At 35.3% G+C, this 16,246-nt stretch overlaps 1 protein-coding gene across 3 annotated transcripts in view; it reads right to left on the reverse strand.

Moving 5' to 3' along the window:
* The window catches only part of LOC122891418 (PARP1 binding protein), a 71,725-nt gene that overhangs the window by 23,409 nt on the left and 32,070 nt on the right, over positions 1–16,246 (reverse strand). For all 3 annotated transcript variants that reach the window (XM_044227047.1, XM_044227046.1, XM_044227048.1), the window contains 2 exons: positions 13,541–13,705; positions 11,833–11,987 (listed from right to left, as the gene is read on the reverse strand). In XM_044227047.1, the coding sequence (XP_044082982.1) occupies positions 11,833–11,987; positions 13,541–13,705 (320 nt within the window). The remainder of the gene's footprint in view (positions 1–11,832; positions 11,988–13,540; positions 13,706–16,246) is intronic.

Here is a 16,246-nt window from a genome sequence, read left to right on the forward strand (position 1 = left end):
AATCCCACATTACTTTAATCTTAAAATCATTTCAATAAGTATTAATATCCTTAAATCACAGATGAGAAAATTGAGTCTCAAAAAGTTTAAATAGCTTGTCCAAGAACACAGTGTTCTAGGCTGGGAAGGAGGTGGTGAGGACTGACCTGAAACATGACATTGCCTTCTAATATGAGAAGTGTTATTATATGGAAGGGGAAATTAAGGTAGTTAATATTGATCTAAAGCAAATCAAAGACTAGACCAACTATGTCCAACAGACTCAGGTTTTAAAAAACCTGAAATCAATTATTTCTTTATACTAAACCTGAACCTGAATGAATTTAGGTTGCAGTTCTAAACAATCTAAAGTTTTTAAAAAAATGTGAGAAATACATAGGAAGGAGTTTGATCTATTGCAAGGAAGAAATTAGAGGTGTCCAACAATAGAAGAGGGCTCTTTTTTAAAATCAGGAGATCTCCATCCCTAGAGGTATCCCTGGAAAGGCTGTGCAGTGCTGAATGAGAAGGTGGTATGGCCTAGCCATAAAGTCAGACTGCCTGAGCACAAAATAAGTCCCCTCCCCCCGCCTCTCCCTCCTTTTATGTTGTGTATGCTATTTACCTTTTCTGTGACTTATATACTAACACAAAGGAAATTATGAAGTACAGTTTCTATCTGCACTGCCCTATGGCCAGGTTCTATGTTTTCAGGAAGAAGACAGGTTTTCTAACAAACATTGGAAATATGACTGTTCACATTCAAATAGCTGTTCCAATGTATGACTAGACCAGTGTTTCCCAAATTTGCCTGATTATCAGAATCATATTCAGCATTTGTTTAAAATATCAACTCTGATTCCACCCTATTGAATCACAAACTGTAGAGAAGGGTACTGAACAGTTGCACTGTTTTAAAAATACTGCAGGTGATTCTGACAACTACATAAGCTGGAAAAACATTTAATTAAAAAGGGGGGAAAAAGGAAAGGAAAAGGAAGGGAAAACAAAAAGAAATGAAACTTCAGGAGACTCCCGTATATTATCAAGTCTAAGAACAGCTGCCTTATACTTTCCTAACTCCTATTAAATCCTCAGCTGACCAACCTTGAACCATAGGTAGGGACATCTCTAAGCCTCTATCCAGCAGGAAGAAGCTATAGAAGATGAGACCTTCAGCCTTCAACAACCTTAAAGATTTAAGGGTCAACATTGTTCAGGGGGGGATATGATGAGGTAAACAGAGGCAAGAGAAATGTAGCTTAAATTAAATCTCCTTACAGTTAGCAGCCCTCTGATACCTAAAACATGCAGAATGTGACCTTCCTCAAGGTACTCACAGGCATCTTAGTACCTTAACATTTATGTTTTATTAAAGACTAAAAGTAACGTTATCTTACCAGCAGTTAGTCCCCTTAAAGTCCTGAAAGGCTTGCTTTCGAATTCCTTAGAGATTTGCACTATCCCTAACCACCACTAATTAACAAATGTATAATCAGTCACTCCTCACAATCCAGGGCAGTTCTTTCTGCCCAGGGTTCCTGTCCCCATGCTATAATAAAATCACCTTTTTGCACTAAAACAAATTAAAAAGATTAAAAAGAAATGAAAGAAAAAGAAAGAGAAGAAAAAGCTCCTTGAGAAAGTAACAATATATTTACCAATCTTTATACTACCAGTTTATACTTAGCACACAGAAGAAATGATTGCTACATTTGTTAAATAAATGACCACTATCACACCCAACAATCTAAAGTTTTTAACAGTAAGACAAAGATACATATTTTACGATTACTATATTATTATTTGCAATACAAAGTACCTAGGGCCTTTCCACTTACACTCTGGCAGACTAAATAAATACTCTGGGGGAATATCTCACCAGGTTTGGCAGCAATAGGGGGAAATCTCTAATCTCTCCCCCAAAAAGGAAAAAACAAGAACTAGAGTGGAAAGTTGGGAGCTGTTAAGTGAGAGGCAAGCAGAATGAATGGATTTTCCTGAAGACAAAAATCTCTGGTAGCACTTTGATCTGGATGGGAGAGGGCAAGTAGAGAATTTCACCTTGAGTCTGAACTTTCTGAGAGGAAGGAATTCCTACGACTTTTATTAGATTTATTTTATGTATTTTATATTCTTTTTTTTTAAACGATTTTATTTATTTATTTGACAGAGAGAGATCACAAGTAAGCAGAGAGGCAGGCAGAGAGAGAGAGGAGGAAGCCTGGCTCCCTGCTGAGCAGAGAGCCTAACGCGGGACTCGATCCCAGGACCCTGAGATCATGACCTGAGCCGAAGGCAGCGGCTTAACCCACTGAGCCACCCAGGCACCCATATGTATTTTATATTCTTGAAGCTCTTTTTTTTTTTTTTTTTTAAATTTCTATTTGGTGATGGCATAGAAATACGATTGCTTGTTGTTTGTTGACCTTGTGTCCAACAACACTGTTAAACACTTCTATTAATATTAATAATTTGCCTTTATATTCTGGGAGTTTTCTACATATACAATCATATTATCATCAAACAGAGCTTTATTTCTTCCTTTTCAATTGTTGTATCTCCTATTTTTTTCTTGCCTTATTACACCTGATACCACGCCAAAAAGAAATGATAAGATCAAAAACTCTTACCTTATTCTCAATCTTAAATAGAATGATAAAACACTTTAACACCAAATATAGAAACCCTTTATCAGGCTAAAGCCCTTATTCTTGGCTCATTTGACATAGGGGCAGCCCTATAGAGTGGGTATATTCAATAGACTTCTCAACTTAGTCCCTGGGCTTTCTCTTTGCACTCTCAGACTTAGTGACTCTTTAAGAACCGACCTTCCAAATCACCAAATACTCTCAAAATAAAAGCTCACTTCCCTTCTTGCCTTCCCTCTCTGGCTTTCTTCCCTCTCCTAGTTTTTGGCCTATATTTTCATTATATATGCCTACTCATCAATGCATTTAAGAAGTATTTTAAAACTATGCTATCCAGTATTATTAACTATTTTCAGTGTAAGGGTCAACCAGGGGAAATAATCTGCCATATATTGGTAATCAGAAGTCTGAGTAAACTCTAAAGAATTCATATATATATGTGTGTGTGTGTGTATATATATATATATATGAATTCTTTAGAGTTCACACATATATATACACACATATATATAGTCAGACATTTTCTTTTTCTATGTTTTTTTCCCTTAATTTTCAAGGGAAAAAATTTTCAAGGGAATTCTTATATATATATATATATATGCATTTTCTTTTTCTCTTTTTTTCCCTTGATTTTCAATCAAAAGCACAGAAAGTAATTGGATGAAATGAAGCCAAAATGAAAACACGATACTATGAACTTTATCTGCAAAGTAATCTAATGGAAGAGTTTTGGAAAAGACTCAAAAGGATAATAAAATATGAAAGAGTGTTATAATGCCAATTGCAAGAACAAAAAAATGCTTTCAATGATATTAGGTAAAAGTCACCTCTGACTCCTTTTCTCATTCCTTCTATAAGTACAAATATACTAAATATTAAAGATGATATGATTCCCTGAATGAATTATATTAGGAAAAAATATGTAAGATTTGTGTTTCAGATATTTGCCAAACTACACATTTTGACCCTTGGGAAAAAACTTCAAACACCAGTACTATCACTAGTGTATTGCTATACATTCACTACTAAAGTCAAATATTAGCTCTTCAAATATCTGCTCAGCAACATGGTGGCATAATCCAGACTCTTGCTTCTAGAACCTGGAATCTATTAAGTTTTAACTCAAATGACACTAGGACATTTGTGCTAGGCACTGGGATAAGATGAATAAAATATTTTTCTTTAAGAGGTTACAACTGATCACATGAGTAAGTGAGATACTGAAGGTATAGAAGAATTTTGAGTGGGTGGGTAAGGAAAAAAGGGGTTATTCAGGAAGCATCTCAGAAGATAAATGATGAGTACTCTGGATCAACATTAATGGAAGACTTTAGGGGAAAAAGAGGTAAGCAGCAGCTCCGGACTACCAAATGTATCACATTAGAGCCCTGGGGAAGAAAGAGTGAAATAAAGCTACTGAGGAGAAACATAATTAAATCCCAAGCCTGGGGGCACCTGGAGGGCTCAGTTGGTTAAGCATCTGCCCTTGGCTCAGATCATGATCCCAGGGTCCTTGGTTCGAGCCTGCCATCAGGCTCGCACTCAGTGGGGAGTCTGCTTCTCCCTCTCCCTCTGCAGCTCCCCCTGCTTGTGCTCTCTCTCTTTCTCTCTGTCAGATAAATAATTAAAATCTTTTTTAAAAATCTCCAAGTTTGTATTAAAGTGTAGTGACTGAAAGAGAGCAATAAGCAATAATACAAATGATTGGTAATACTTCTGTGTAATTACTGAATATCTTTACTATATGGATTGGCTTTCCCCTACCATCTTCAAGAATTAGATAACTACTTGCTAAAACATATCTTGAAAAATTAAGTATTAACAAGAACCATATGATATTCTCAATAGATGCTGAAAAAGCATTTGACAAAGTACAGCATCCCTTCCTGATCAAAATTCTTCAAAGTGTAAGGATAGAGGGCACATACCTCAATATTATCAAAGCCATCTATGAAAAACCCACCACAAATATCATTCTCAATGGAGAAAAACTGAAAGCTTTTCCACTAAGGTCAGGAACACTGCTAGAACTTGTACAGGAATTCAATAAAGTGTCAGGATATAAAATCAATGCACAGAAATCAGTTGCATTTCTTTACGCCAAAAGAAGACAGAAGAAAGAGAAATTAAGGAGTCAATCCCATTTATAATTGCTCCAAAACCATAAGATATGTAGGAATAAACCTAACCAAAGAGGCAAAGAATCTATACTCAGAAAACTATAAAGTACTCATAAAAGAAATTGAGGAAGACACAAAAAAATGGAAAAATGTTCCATGCTCCTGGATTGGAAGAACAAATACCGTGAAAATGTCTATGCTACCTAAAGTAATCTACACATTTAATGCAATCTCTATCAAAATCCCATCCATTTTTTTCAAAGAAATGGAACAAATAATCCTAAAATTTATAGAACCAGAAAAGACCTTGAATAGCCAAAGGAATATTGAAAAAGAAAGCCAAAGTTGGTGGCATCACAATTCTGGACTTCAAGCTCTATTACAAAGCTGTCATCATCAAGACAGTATGGTACTGGCACAAAAACAGACACATAGATCAATGGAACAGAACAGAGAGCCCAGAAATAGACCCTCACCTCTATGGTCAACTAATCTTCAACAAAGCAGGAAAGAATGTCCAATAGAAAAAGACATTCTCTTCAACAAATGGTGTTGGGAAAATTGGACAGCCACATGCAGAAAAATGAAAATGGACCATTTCCTTACAACACACACGAAAATAGACTCAAAATGGATGAAGGGACTCAATGTGAGAAAGGAATCCATCAAAATCCTTGAGAACACAGGCAGCAACCTCTTTGACCTCAGCCGCAGCAACTTCTTCCCAGGAACATCACCAAAGGCAAGGGAAGCAAGGGCAAAAATGAACTATTGGGATTTCATCAAGATCAAAATCTTTTGCACAGCAAAGGAAACAGTTAACAAAACCAAAAGACAACTGACAGAATGGGAGAAGATATTTACCAACGATATCAGATAAAGGGCTAGTATCCAAAATCTATAAAGAGCTTAGCAAACTCAACACCCAAAGAACAAATAATCCAATCAAGAAATGGGCAGAGGACATGAACAGACATTTCTGCAAAGAAGACATCCAGATGGCCAACAGACACATGAAAAAATGCTCCACATCACTTGGCATCAGGGAAAAACCAATCAAAACCACAATGAGATACCACCTCACACCAGTCAGAATGGCTAAAATTAGCAAGTCAAGAAATGACAGATGCTGGCGAGGATGCAGAGAAAGGGGAACCCTCCAACACTGTTGGTGGGAATGCAAGCTGGTGCAACCACTCTGGAAAACAGCATGGAGGCTCCTCAAAAAGTTGAAAATAGAGCTACCCTATGACCGAGCAATTGCACTATTGGGTATTTACCCTAAAGATACAAACATAGTGATCCGAAGGGGCACGTGCACCTGAATGTTTATAGCAGCAATGTCCACAATAGCCAAACTATGGAAAGAACCTAGATGTCCATCAACAGATGAATGGATAAAGAAGATGTGATGTATATATACAATGGAATATTATGCAGCCATCAAAAGAAATGAAATCTTGCCATTTGCGACAACGTGGATGGAACTAGAGGGTATTATGCTTAGCAAAATAAGTCAATCAGAGAAAGACAATGATCATATGATCTCCCTGATATGAGGAAGTAGAGATGCAAGGTGGGGGGTTTGGGAGTAGGAAAAGAATAAATGAAACAAGATGGGATCGGGAGGGAGACAAACCATAAGAGACTCTTAATCTCACAACACAAACTGAAGGTTGCTGGGAAGGGGGGGTCGGGGGAGGCTGGTGGGGGTATTGGGGAGGATATGTGCTATGGTGAGTGCTGTGAAGTGTGTAAACCTGGTGATTCACAGACCTGTATCCCTGGGGCTAATAATACATTATATGTTTATTAAAAAAAATCAAAAAAATTAAAAAATAAATAAAAATAAAAATTAAGTATGATTAAAAGTCCTCCATGAGATATATAAAAAATGTTTCTAGGATATTTTTTAAAAGATTTATTTATTTATTTGAAAAGGAAAGAGAGAGCGCACAAACAGAGGAAGAGGGAGAAGCAGATTCCCTGTTAAATAGGGAGTCCGATGTAGGGTTGGATCCCAGGACACTGGGATCATGACCCTAGCCGAAGGCAGATGCTTAACCTACTGAGCCACCCAGGCTCCCCTAGAATATTTTTAAATGAGAAAAATGTAACAATAAGATTTTGGATTGGATAATTTCAAGTAGATTTAACATTCTATAAAGGTATAATATTTAGTCCAATGAATATAATTCAAGTGTATATTAAAAAGTTGTCATAAACTTGAAATAACACAATTTTAAACATTTGAACAACAGAGAACTAACTAATTTATGTAACCTGAAACCCTTAATTTAAGATATTTTTCAGGAAAATATAGTATGCATTTTATGGTGGCACCTACTGGCAGAATGTAGAAATACAACCAAATTACTGCTAAAATGGCTTGATGAAAATTTGGCAATGGGGAGGGAAGTGTGAGAATCTGTTCTTTCATTTCTTCCCTATTTATTCTCCATCTTCTTTTTGATTCGAAGATTATTGTGATTCCCTACCACCTCCACCCTATTATAATCAGTTATAAGAGTTAAACACATTTTTATCTCTAAGTTTTGAGGTTGAGAGATAGAGGCCAGAGCAAGATACAGGCAGGAATTAGAGCACATAGGATTTCTATATCATACTGAGGCTTCTGGGGTCTTAGCCTATACCTAATATGAAGTCATTGAAGGACTTTATTCACAGAAGTAACATTTGTTGTTTTAGAAAGACCTCTGGCAGCAGTAAGGACAATAGGATGGGGCAACTCAAGATTGGAGGCAGAAAGAACAACTCCGATAGAAGTGAAGAAGTTTAAGCAAGAAAGGATAAAAGTCTGAAAACAGACTTTCCATTAAAAAATGGAATAAAAAAAATGGAATCAAGATAGGAGCCTTAAGACTAGAGATGAGAAGAAAGAGTATCAAAATGTTAAGAAGAATTCATGGGGGTGCCTGGGTGGCTCAGTTGGTTAAGCAACTGCCTTCAGCTCTGGTCATGATCCTGGAGTACCGGAATCAAGTCCCACATTGGGCTCCCAGCTCCACCGGGAGTAGGCTTCTCCCTCTGGTCTTCTCCTCTCTCATGCTCTCTCTGTCTTTCTCTCAAATAAATAAATAAAATCTTAAAAAAAAATACAATTCATGGATCTTGGTGACTGAAGGGACAGTTAAAGGAGAAAAGGGAGTTTAGGATATGTTTCAGATTTCCCGTTATGTAGCTGGAGGAAGAAAGGCTTCATCAAGTTGGGCTCTTTAGGAGAAGAAGCAAGTTTGCAGGAAGACAATTTGGTTTGGAACATGTTAAGTTTTTGTTGCCTTTGAGATCACAACATATGGTTAAAGATACATTTTTGAAACTCAGGAAAGAGGTTTGAATCTCACTGAAATATAGGTTTAGAATTTGCATATATGCAGTCTCAGACATAGGTGGAAAATAAGAGACTGAAATCTCAGAAGCACAGGGAAAAAGAGTTCTAAGAAAGAAAATGATCAAATTTAAGGACATGACAGAGACCAAAAATTCTACACCAACTAGATCACAAGTGTTCTTTGGTAGAATAGCTTCAATAGAGTGGAAAAGTGAATTACTGTGAGTCAGTTAAAAACAGACAAGTAAATAAATAATTGAGTGTCTACTATGTGCCAGAAACTGTGCCAGGACTAGGGAATATTAGTGCAGAAAACCAAAAGAACCCTCATAGACTTTACAGCCTGGGGAGAAATATACACTTAATAGATACAAAAATCACAATAAAGATGAAATAAGGAGAAAAAAAGGAAAGAAAAATTGCTCAGGTGGACTATTTAAATAGACACCCACATGAACATACCCACTATTTAGACATCTACTTCTTTAGTGTTTTCCCTAGAACATAGAGTAATTACTCACTGTGACAAGAGAGGATATCCAAAATAACTCACTGATAAGTTAAAGAATTTAAGTCTATTCTCTCATCTTAGATGCCCCTAAAATGTACTTCTATCCTATAGATAATTTATCCCAACCAGAAATTCCTCAGGAATATAATTATAACAAACTACATTGGATTGAATATACACATTTTTATCTTCTCCCTCCTAAAATTGCACTAAAAATGACAAAAAGACAAGTGTTTTAAAATCCACAAAGAAAGAGAATATTGGGGCACCTGGGTGGCTCAATCATTAAGTGTCTGCCTTTGGCTTAGGTCATGATCCCAAGATCCTGGAATCGAGCCCCGCATCAGGCTCTCTGCTCATCAGGAAGCCTGATTCTCCCTCTTCCACTCCCCCTAGTTGTATTCCCTCTCTCTATGTCTCTCCCTCTCTCTCTCTCTGGAAAATAAATAAATAAAATCTTTTTAAAAAAGAAAGAAAGAAAGAGAATGTTAGAGGAGACAATAACACATGACAGCAGAGACATATAATGAAAGCATGGAAAAATGAAAAGCAGCTACATGTGGTAGCTGACTACTTTCAGAACAAAGAAAGCTAAAACACAAGTAACTGCTGAAAGAGACACCAATAAGAAGCAACCCCAGAAATTCTCAGAAATCGAATTCAATACTGAAGGCTACAATAAAGATGGGGCTGCAAACAAGCAAGCTGGTTGACTGCTTACATCAGAAGCACTTAGACACCTAAAATCGCCTCTCCTATTCTGAGCAGTCAGGCCAGTGCACTTCTCTCCCCTAAGCATGGAAAGCAAGACTACTCTGAAGAATCTACCAGATCGGCTCTGGACCTTGAGGCAGCAAGGACTAAAAATAGAGTGATTAAGTAAAAGTCTACATACTGAAGTGGGAGACTCAACATGAACCCCTAGCCTACCTCAAATTCCAGCATATTATTAGCTAGACTTACAGCTTTCCAAAAGGGACTGAAGGATGCCACTCTGGGAACTTTGGGGGTAGGTCCCAAAGAAAAGACCTATAGTTACTGACATTGCAGAATCCCCAACAAAAGAGCCAAATGGCTACCATACTATAATGAAATCCATTGTATAGAGCTACTAATCAGCTTTCCATGGTTTCATTCTTAAATATGATAAAAGGACTATTCAGAATCACCACGCATTTTAGAAATACCTCTAAAACGAAAGAGAGCAAAACAAACAAAAACATTCAACTTAGATAAAGAACCTCCAGGAAGCAGATAAAAATAATCTTAGAAATAAACATAACAATCTTAAATAAATAAAACATGGCATAAGATCACATACAACCAAATGTGAGAATACAATAAAGGTATTTGTCTCCTATTATTCTCAGAAAGCCAAATGAGTAAAATAAGGGATTTATCAGCTAAAAATAAAGTGACAAGATCCAAAAAATAATGCAGAGGCAAAGAAAATTCACAAGGTAATGAAGCTTCACCATTACCACTATGAAACAGGCTGAATAAGCAAAAGTGCACACTCAGCAAAGAAGATAGAGGGCTCTCTAGAGGGAATGCCTTCAAGGGCAAAAACCAGAACTGACAGATGATCTAATAAGAAGAATATGTATGGTTTTGTTGGAAAGCTCAAAAGAGAATCGATGATAAATATACAGGAAGTAAAGCAAAAGAGAAAAATAGATAATTATTAAGTCTAGGAAAAACACAAAAAATTTGTACAAGAAAGGAAGTATAATTACAGCATATCACATAGCTTAGGTATAGGCAGTATTTACAGAGTCATAATAATATAAATTCTAAAATATAACTTAAACTGAAATTGTGGTATAACTATATTAGAAGGATGAAAGAAGATAAGTTCTGTATGACAGGATGTATGACAGTCCTGTATGACAGGATGGGGAAGACAGACAAGGGGTGGCTGGGAGGTTGGTGAGTTAGTAGCAAATCACCATCTTCCAGGGTAGGAATTTAATAATATCTCAAATGGAAAAAAATCAACAAATAGTTGCATTAAAATTTCATTTAAATGAAGTAAATATAAAAACAAACACAAAAAATTTTTAAAGACAATCTGTGGAGGACTTTTTTACTATTTGACTTTAACCAAATATACTTATATTTGCTTTGCTAAAAATAAAATGTTTTTTAAAATTATCCACTATCTTAGAAGAAATAGCCAGCCAATACATTATTTGAAAGTTCAGAAGATGCCACTGATTATTGGCTATAAAGCATATTCAAAGCCCTCTTCCAAATTCACTTTCTTGTAATAGATATCTATAAAGACAGAGGATACAATTCAGAATAAAATCCTGAGAAACAAATTCTTCTTTGAATCTTAAAATGAAAAGAAGTTTCAAGAAATAAGATACAGTAATTAAGAGAATGGGTCAGGTTGAGAACTGAGTTCAGATCCCAGCTCTGCTACTTAAATAGCAATGTGACTGAGGTAAATCACTTAAGTCTCAGAACTTCACTTTCTTCCTCTATAAATTGGGTATTTATATAGTACCTATAATGTAAGGTTGTTGTAATGATCAAATGATAATCCCCATAAAAAGCCTGACACATTAAAAAGTGTTCAGTAAATACCAACCCTTTCGTATGCCAACCGAATGGCAAAGATCTACCATGATTGTTAACATATACAGCTCATTTCTGCACCCCCAAAACTAATCACAAAATTACTCATCATCCAATATGTGTATATTATAAATGGGAGTTTATCAGATAAGAAAGAATCTTACTTCTAATATCATATAAAAACAAATTTCAGATAAACCAGAGATTTACACTCAAGAAAATGGGAAAAAAAGTAGCCAGAAGTAGAATATAGATTTTATCATATCTTTGTCAATTTCCTCATTCTTGGTATAAGTTTCCTTTAGTACTAACTACAAATTTTAAAGAAATTATCTGTTCAGTCACGTCCAGTCCTCCAAAACCTATTTCTTCCAGATAAAGACAAATAGCCCTCTTCTCTAGTCAAATTTCACATGAACAAGCCATTTGACTTTGGCAAAAATTTTAGAATCAAAGATAGGCAGAAATAGGGAAAAAAGTCATGAGATTACAATTTATTCATCTAGATACTGTTTCTTTTCCTTACTGTTGATATTAGGCATTTCAATAGCTCATATAGTCAAATCTGCATCTGATCCTGTAAAATTTTAAAGACAGATTAATAACACACATTTGCAATTTATGAAAAGTCATTACCTTGGATTTGGTACTTCTCCAAGAATCTCATCTAAATTGTCAATGAAGTTAATAAAATTAGACAGTCCTTTTACATGTGCCCTTAAAGGATCAGATGGTGATGGTGCATATCCCTTCCCTCCAAGCTCCAGTGTTCTAATAAATGATGTGGCCACCTATGAATTAAAATAAATGATTCAGTTATGTTTAATGATTTAGTACATTAAAAATAAAACTTTATGAAACTGGGTACATTTATATTATTTCTTGGTATACAGGTAAAGTAAGTACTTTTTATGATTCATGTCACTTTGATTCAGAAGCAAATAATTAAACAAACAGATGCCATGCAAAATTCAGGCCAAAAAAGGTGATCACAATGCGAGTGGAAACTGAGAAGCCAAGTAAGGTGACAAACTAAGGGCATAAGAATACATTCATAGGGACACCTGGGTGGCTCAGTGGGTTAAGCCACTACCTTCAGCTCAGGTCATGATCCCAAGGTCTTGGGATCGAGTCCCACATCAGGATCTCTGCTCTGCAGGGAGCCTGCTTCTCTCTCTGCCTCTGCCTGCCTTTCTGCCTGCTTGTGTGCTCTCTCTCTCTTTCTCTCTGACAAATAAATAAACAAATAAAATCTTTAAAAAAAAGAATACATTCATAAGAGTGTATCACTAATTATAAAATATTAGTGAATGTATACTACATTTTACTATGTAGTATACTACATATACTAGATTGTATGCTACAATCTATATTCTCATGTAGATTAAACTGGAATTTTTAATATGAAACAAAGGGTTTTTCAGGATCAACTGTGTTGATTTATTCAAGGGTAGGCAATTAATTCAACTCTTCCAAGCTTTATCTTTTTTATTTATAAGCTCAACATTTAGACTAAATAAGAACAAAGCCCTATCTAGCTTTCACATTTTAGGATTATTTGATCATGTGTAGTTCGAAAGGCCTTGCCTTACCATGACAAAAATATATACAGGATGCTATACTTAAAGAGTATCTCCAACAAAGATGAAATATTTTAAAGTGTATCCTAAATTCTATGAAATTTCAGTAATTTGTTAGAAAGTTCCAAGGTTAAATAATGTAGGAAATGACACATTAAGTAACAAGGTTAACTTAAGAAGATTTCTTAATGGTAAGACTTCTCAGAGCTTTTGATATACATATATGCATTACATATTTACAATAAAGGTAACAGTCTGAGGGGTTTGAAGTGGCGGGGGGGTGGGAGGTTGGGGTACCAGGTGGTGGGTATTAAAGAGGGCACGGCTTGCATGGAGCACTGGGTGTGGTGAAAAAATAATGAATACTGTTTTTCTGAAAATAAATAAATTGGGAAAAAAAAAAAAAAAGGTAATATTTCCAATAAAGGTACTATTTCCAAACTGTTTGCCCTTGGAAACATCTTATTCAAGGAGCACTTAACAGGGACTTTTGCCTTTGGAAATATTTATCCAGGGAGAATTTAAAAGAGATGCCACTCTATAGAACACATGTCAGAAAACATTGCTTTAGAGAAATTTTCTCTTATCAAATTTGAAGAATACGGTAATAAATAACAATACCATAGGTTTTCAAATACAAGAGAAGAGCATATATTCAGAGTTTAAAAGTTGTTTTATCATAGCTAAAAGAATTCTATATTAAGGTACATATATCTACTGTTCATAAGTCTTTAAAACATATTGAAAATGTAACATGTCCATACCAAAAAGATAGACATCTTTTTCTCTTGAGCAGCATGTTTCAAATCAGTGAAGGCTTCTCTTCCAAGTCCTCTATCAGGAATATTGAGAACATGAGCCAGAGCCAGGTCATTCTTTGAATTCACAAGCAGGCTTAAATATGAGTAGATAATTTTTCTTGCTAGCACCTGTACAAAAAAATATTATTTTCTTTATTGAAGTTGTTCTAAATCAATAATCTTTTCTTCATACACAGTAAAAATACTTATGACTACTCAATAACAATATCTCACTCAACTCTATGGGAAAAGACTACCATACAACAAAAGATTGAGTTGGACAATTAACATATCCCTGCTCATGAAACAAATATGCCACTACTAAGTAAGTATGAGCAAATAACAATGATCATAATTGTTGAAAAATACCTCTTAAAAATGATATAAAGGATAAAGCCCAAAGTCTGAATTTCCAATAAGGCTGAATCTCATGCCCATGTACACATTTGTCACTAAATAACAAGGAGAAATGAAGTCTCTTAAAGCTGAGGGAATAGGCTGACTGAGACTATTTGGTCCTATACGTACACAGGGCTGGAGATATGGGCTGAATTTAAATGGTTAAATTTGGGGGTAATTATTAGATGCTGACTTTGACAATACCAAAAAACCAAGTAAGTATTACAATGAAGAAATTCAAGCAAGTGTTAAGAAAATAACAACAACAACAAAGAAAAAAAAAGAAAATAACAAGTAGTTGATGTTGACATGGTTCTTTCATATATTCTATACTTGTCTTTTATGGTCAAGGGCATTTTACAAACCAAGGCATTCAATGATCTTATTCTTAAAATTACCTACTTATAGCTATTTAGGGTTTTGCAAATTCTAGTATTGAGGAAGTGATACTGTGAACTCCCACAGGTAACAATAAAATATTAGTAAAATTTCAAAAACATAACTATACTGGAAAGCATACACAAAGCAGACCCAACCTAGAGGATAATTTTATTTTAAAAGAACTGCAACAAGAAGGGTTAAGAATAGCAAGTTTGTGGTTATTCAAGGTCCTAAACTTCCTGTGGAGAAGTGAGTGATCATATGAACCTCACAGAAAACAAACATAAAATAGTAAATTAAAAAAATCTTAAATACTATTTAAAGACAATGGAAAGTATCTAGAAGGTAGATAGGAGCTGGAGGAATATTTAATTTTAGCAGAACTGCAATAAGAAGGGAATGAATTAGGGGTGTCTGGGTGGTTCAGTCAACTGACATCCAACTTTTGATCGCAGCTTAGGTCATGATCTCAGGGTCATGAGTTCAAACCCCACTCTGGGCTCCATGCTGGGCATGGAGAGTACTTTAAAAAAAACAAAAAAAAAAACAAACAAACAAAAAAAAAAACATGAATTAAGTTTGTGGTTTACTGACTCAAATTTCATGACTATAGCTGTGGCAGATAGAAGTGACTATAATGGTGCCCTCAGAATCCAGGGCTGGGAAAGCAGCTATAAATTTAAAGGGGAAAATCTTGGACATAATTGAGAGCATAAAGAGCCATAATCCATAGCTGACACAAGCATGGGGGAGACTCCACAGGTCCATCAAAAACACAGGCAGAAATAAGAAAGAAATACCTTCAAGAAAGACTGAGCTACAAGGAACTAGAGCTATGAGTTGGAAGGTTTGCTAAACTGAGTACATTCCGCAACTGTGTGTCGCTTAAGTCACAGAAAGCTGAAGCTGGACAGATTTAAGTGTTAAGAGTAGAGAGCCAAAATTAGTCAGAACAACTGGAAATCACAGGAAAATCCCAAGAAAAAAGAATCCATGGAAAGAATGAGCTCCATACTTTCCCAAATCCTTGGTTTACTGCCATGTTTTGCAGGCAGAAGAAAGACCTACAAAAGCCAACCTTAAAAAAAAGAAAACCAGCAAAGGAAAACCGTAAGAATAGATATCCAAAAAGCTTCAAACCAAGGAGACAGAATATGAAGTTGAAATCCAGGCAAGAAAACTGCCTACTGGAATAAAAACTCAATTGTCTTCATAAGAACATGACAAAACCCAGAATCACTATAAAATAATATCTATAATGTTGTTTTTGTCTGAAAATTATAAGACAGTTCAAAAAAAAGTGTTACCCCCTCTCGGGATAAAAAGCAGTCAATAAAAATTAACACCAAATGGACCTAGATACTAGATTTAGCAGACAAAACTCTGAGGTTGCTGCTATAAATATATACAAAGAACTCAAACCAAAAAATATTCAATAAATTAACAGGGGAAATGACAACAATAAAGTGGACATTATAAAGAAATTCCAGAAATGAAAAGTACCAAGACCAAAACAAAATTTGCTAAATGGGCTCAAAAACAACTTAGAGAAAGTGGAAGAAAGTATAAGTGAACTTACAAATATATAAATAGAAATTATCAAACCAGAAAAACAAAGGAAGAAAAAAGGAAAGAAAAATAAAACCAAAGAGCTCTGTGGGACATGTATTTAGAATCCCTGCAGAAGAGTGAAATAAGCAAATAAGCAAAAAAAATTATTTCATGAAATTATGGCCAAAAACATCCCAAATTTGGTGGAAAACATTACTTTATAGATCTAAGAAGCTACTCAAGTAGGAAAAATACAAAGAATATCAGTCCTGTTCTATAATTAAACTCTGACAGCCAAAGATGAGAGAAAAACTTGAGAGTAACGAGAACAAAATGACA

Source organism: Neovison vison, chromosome 12 (genome assembly GCF_020171115.1).
Source record: "Neovison vison isolate M4711 chromosome 12, ASM_NN_V1, whole genome shotgun sequence".
Taxonomy (NCBI): domain Eukaryota; kingdom Metazoa; phylum Chordata; class Mammalia; order Carnivora; family Mustelidae; genus Neogale; species Neogale vison.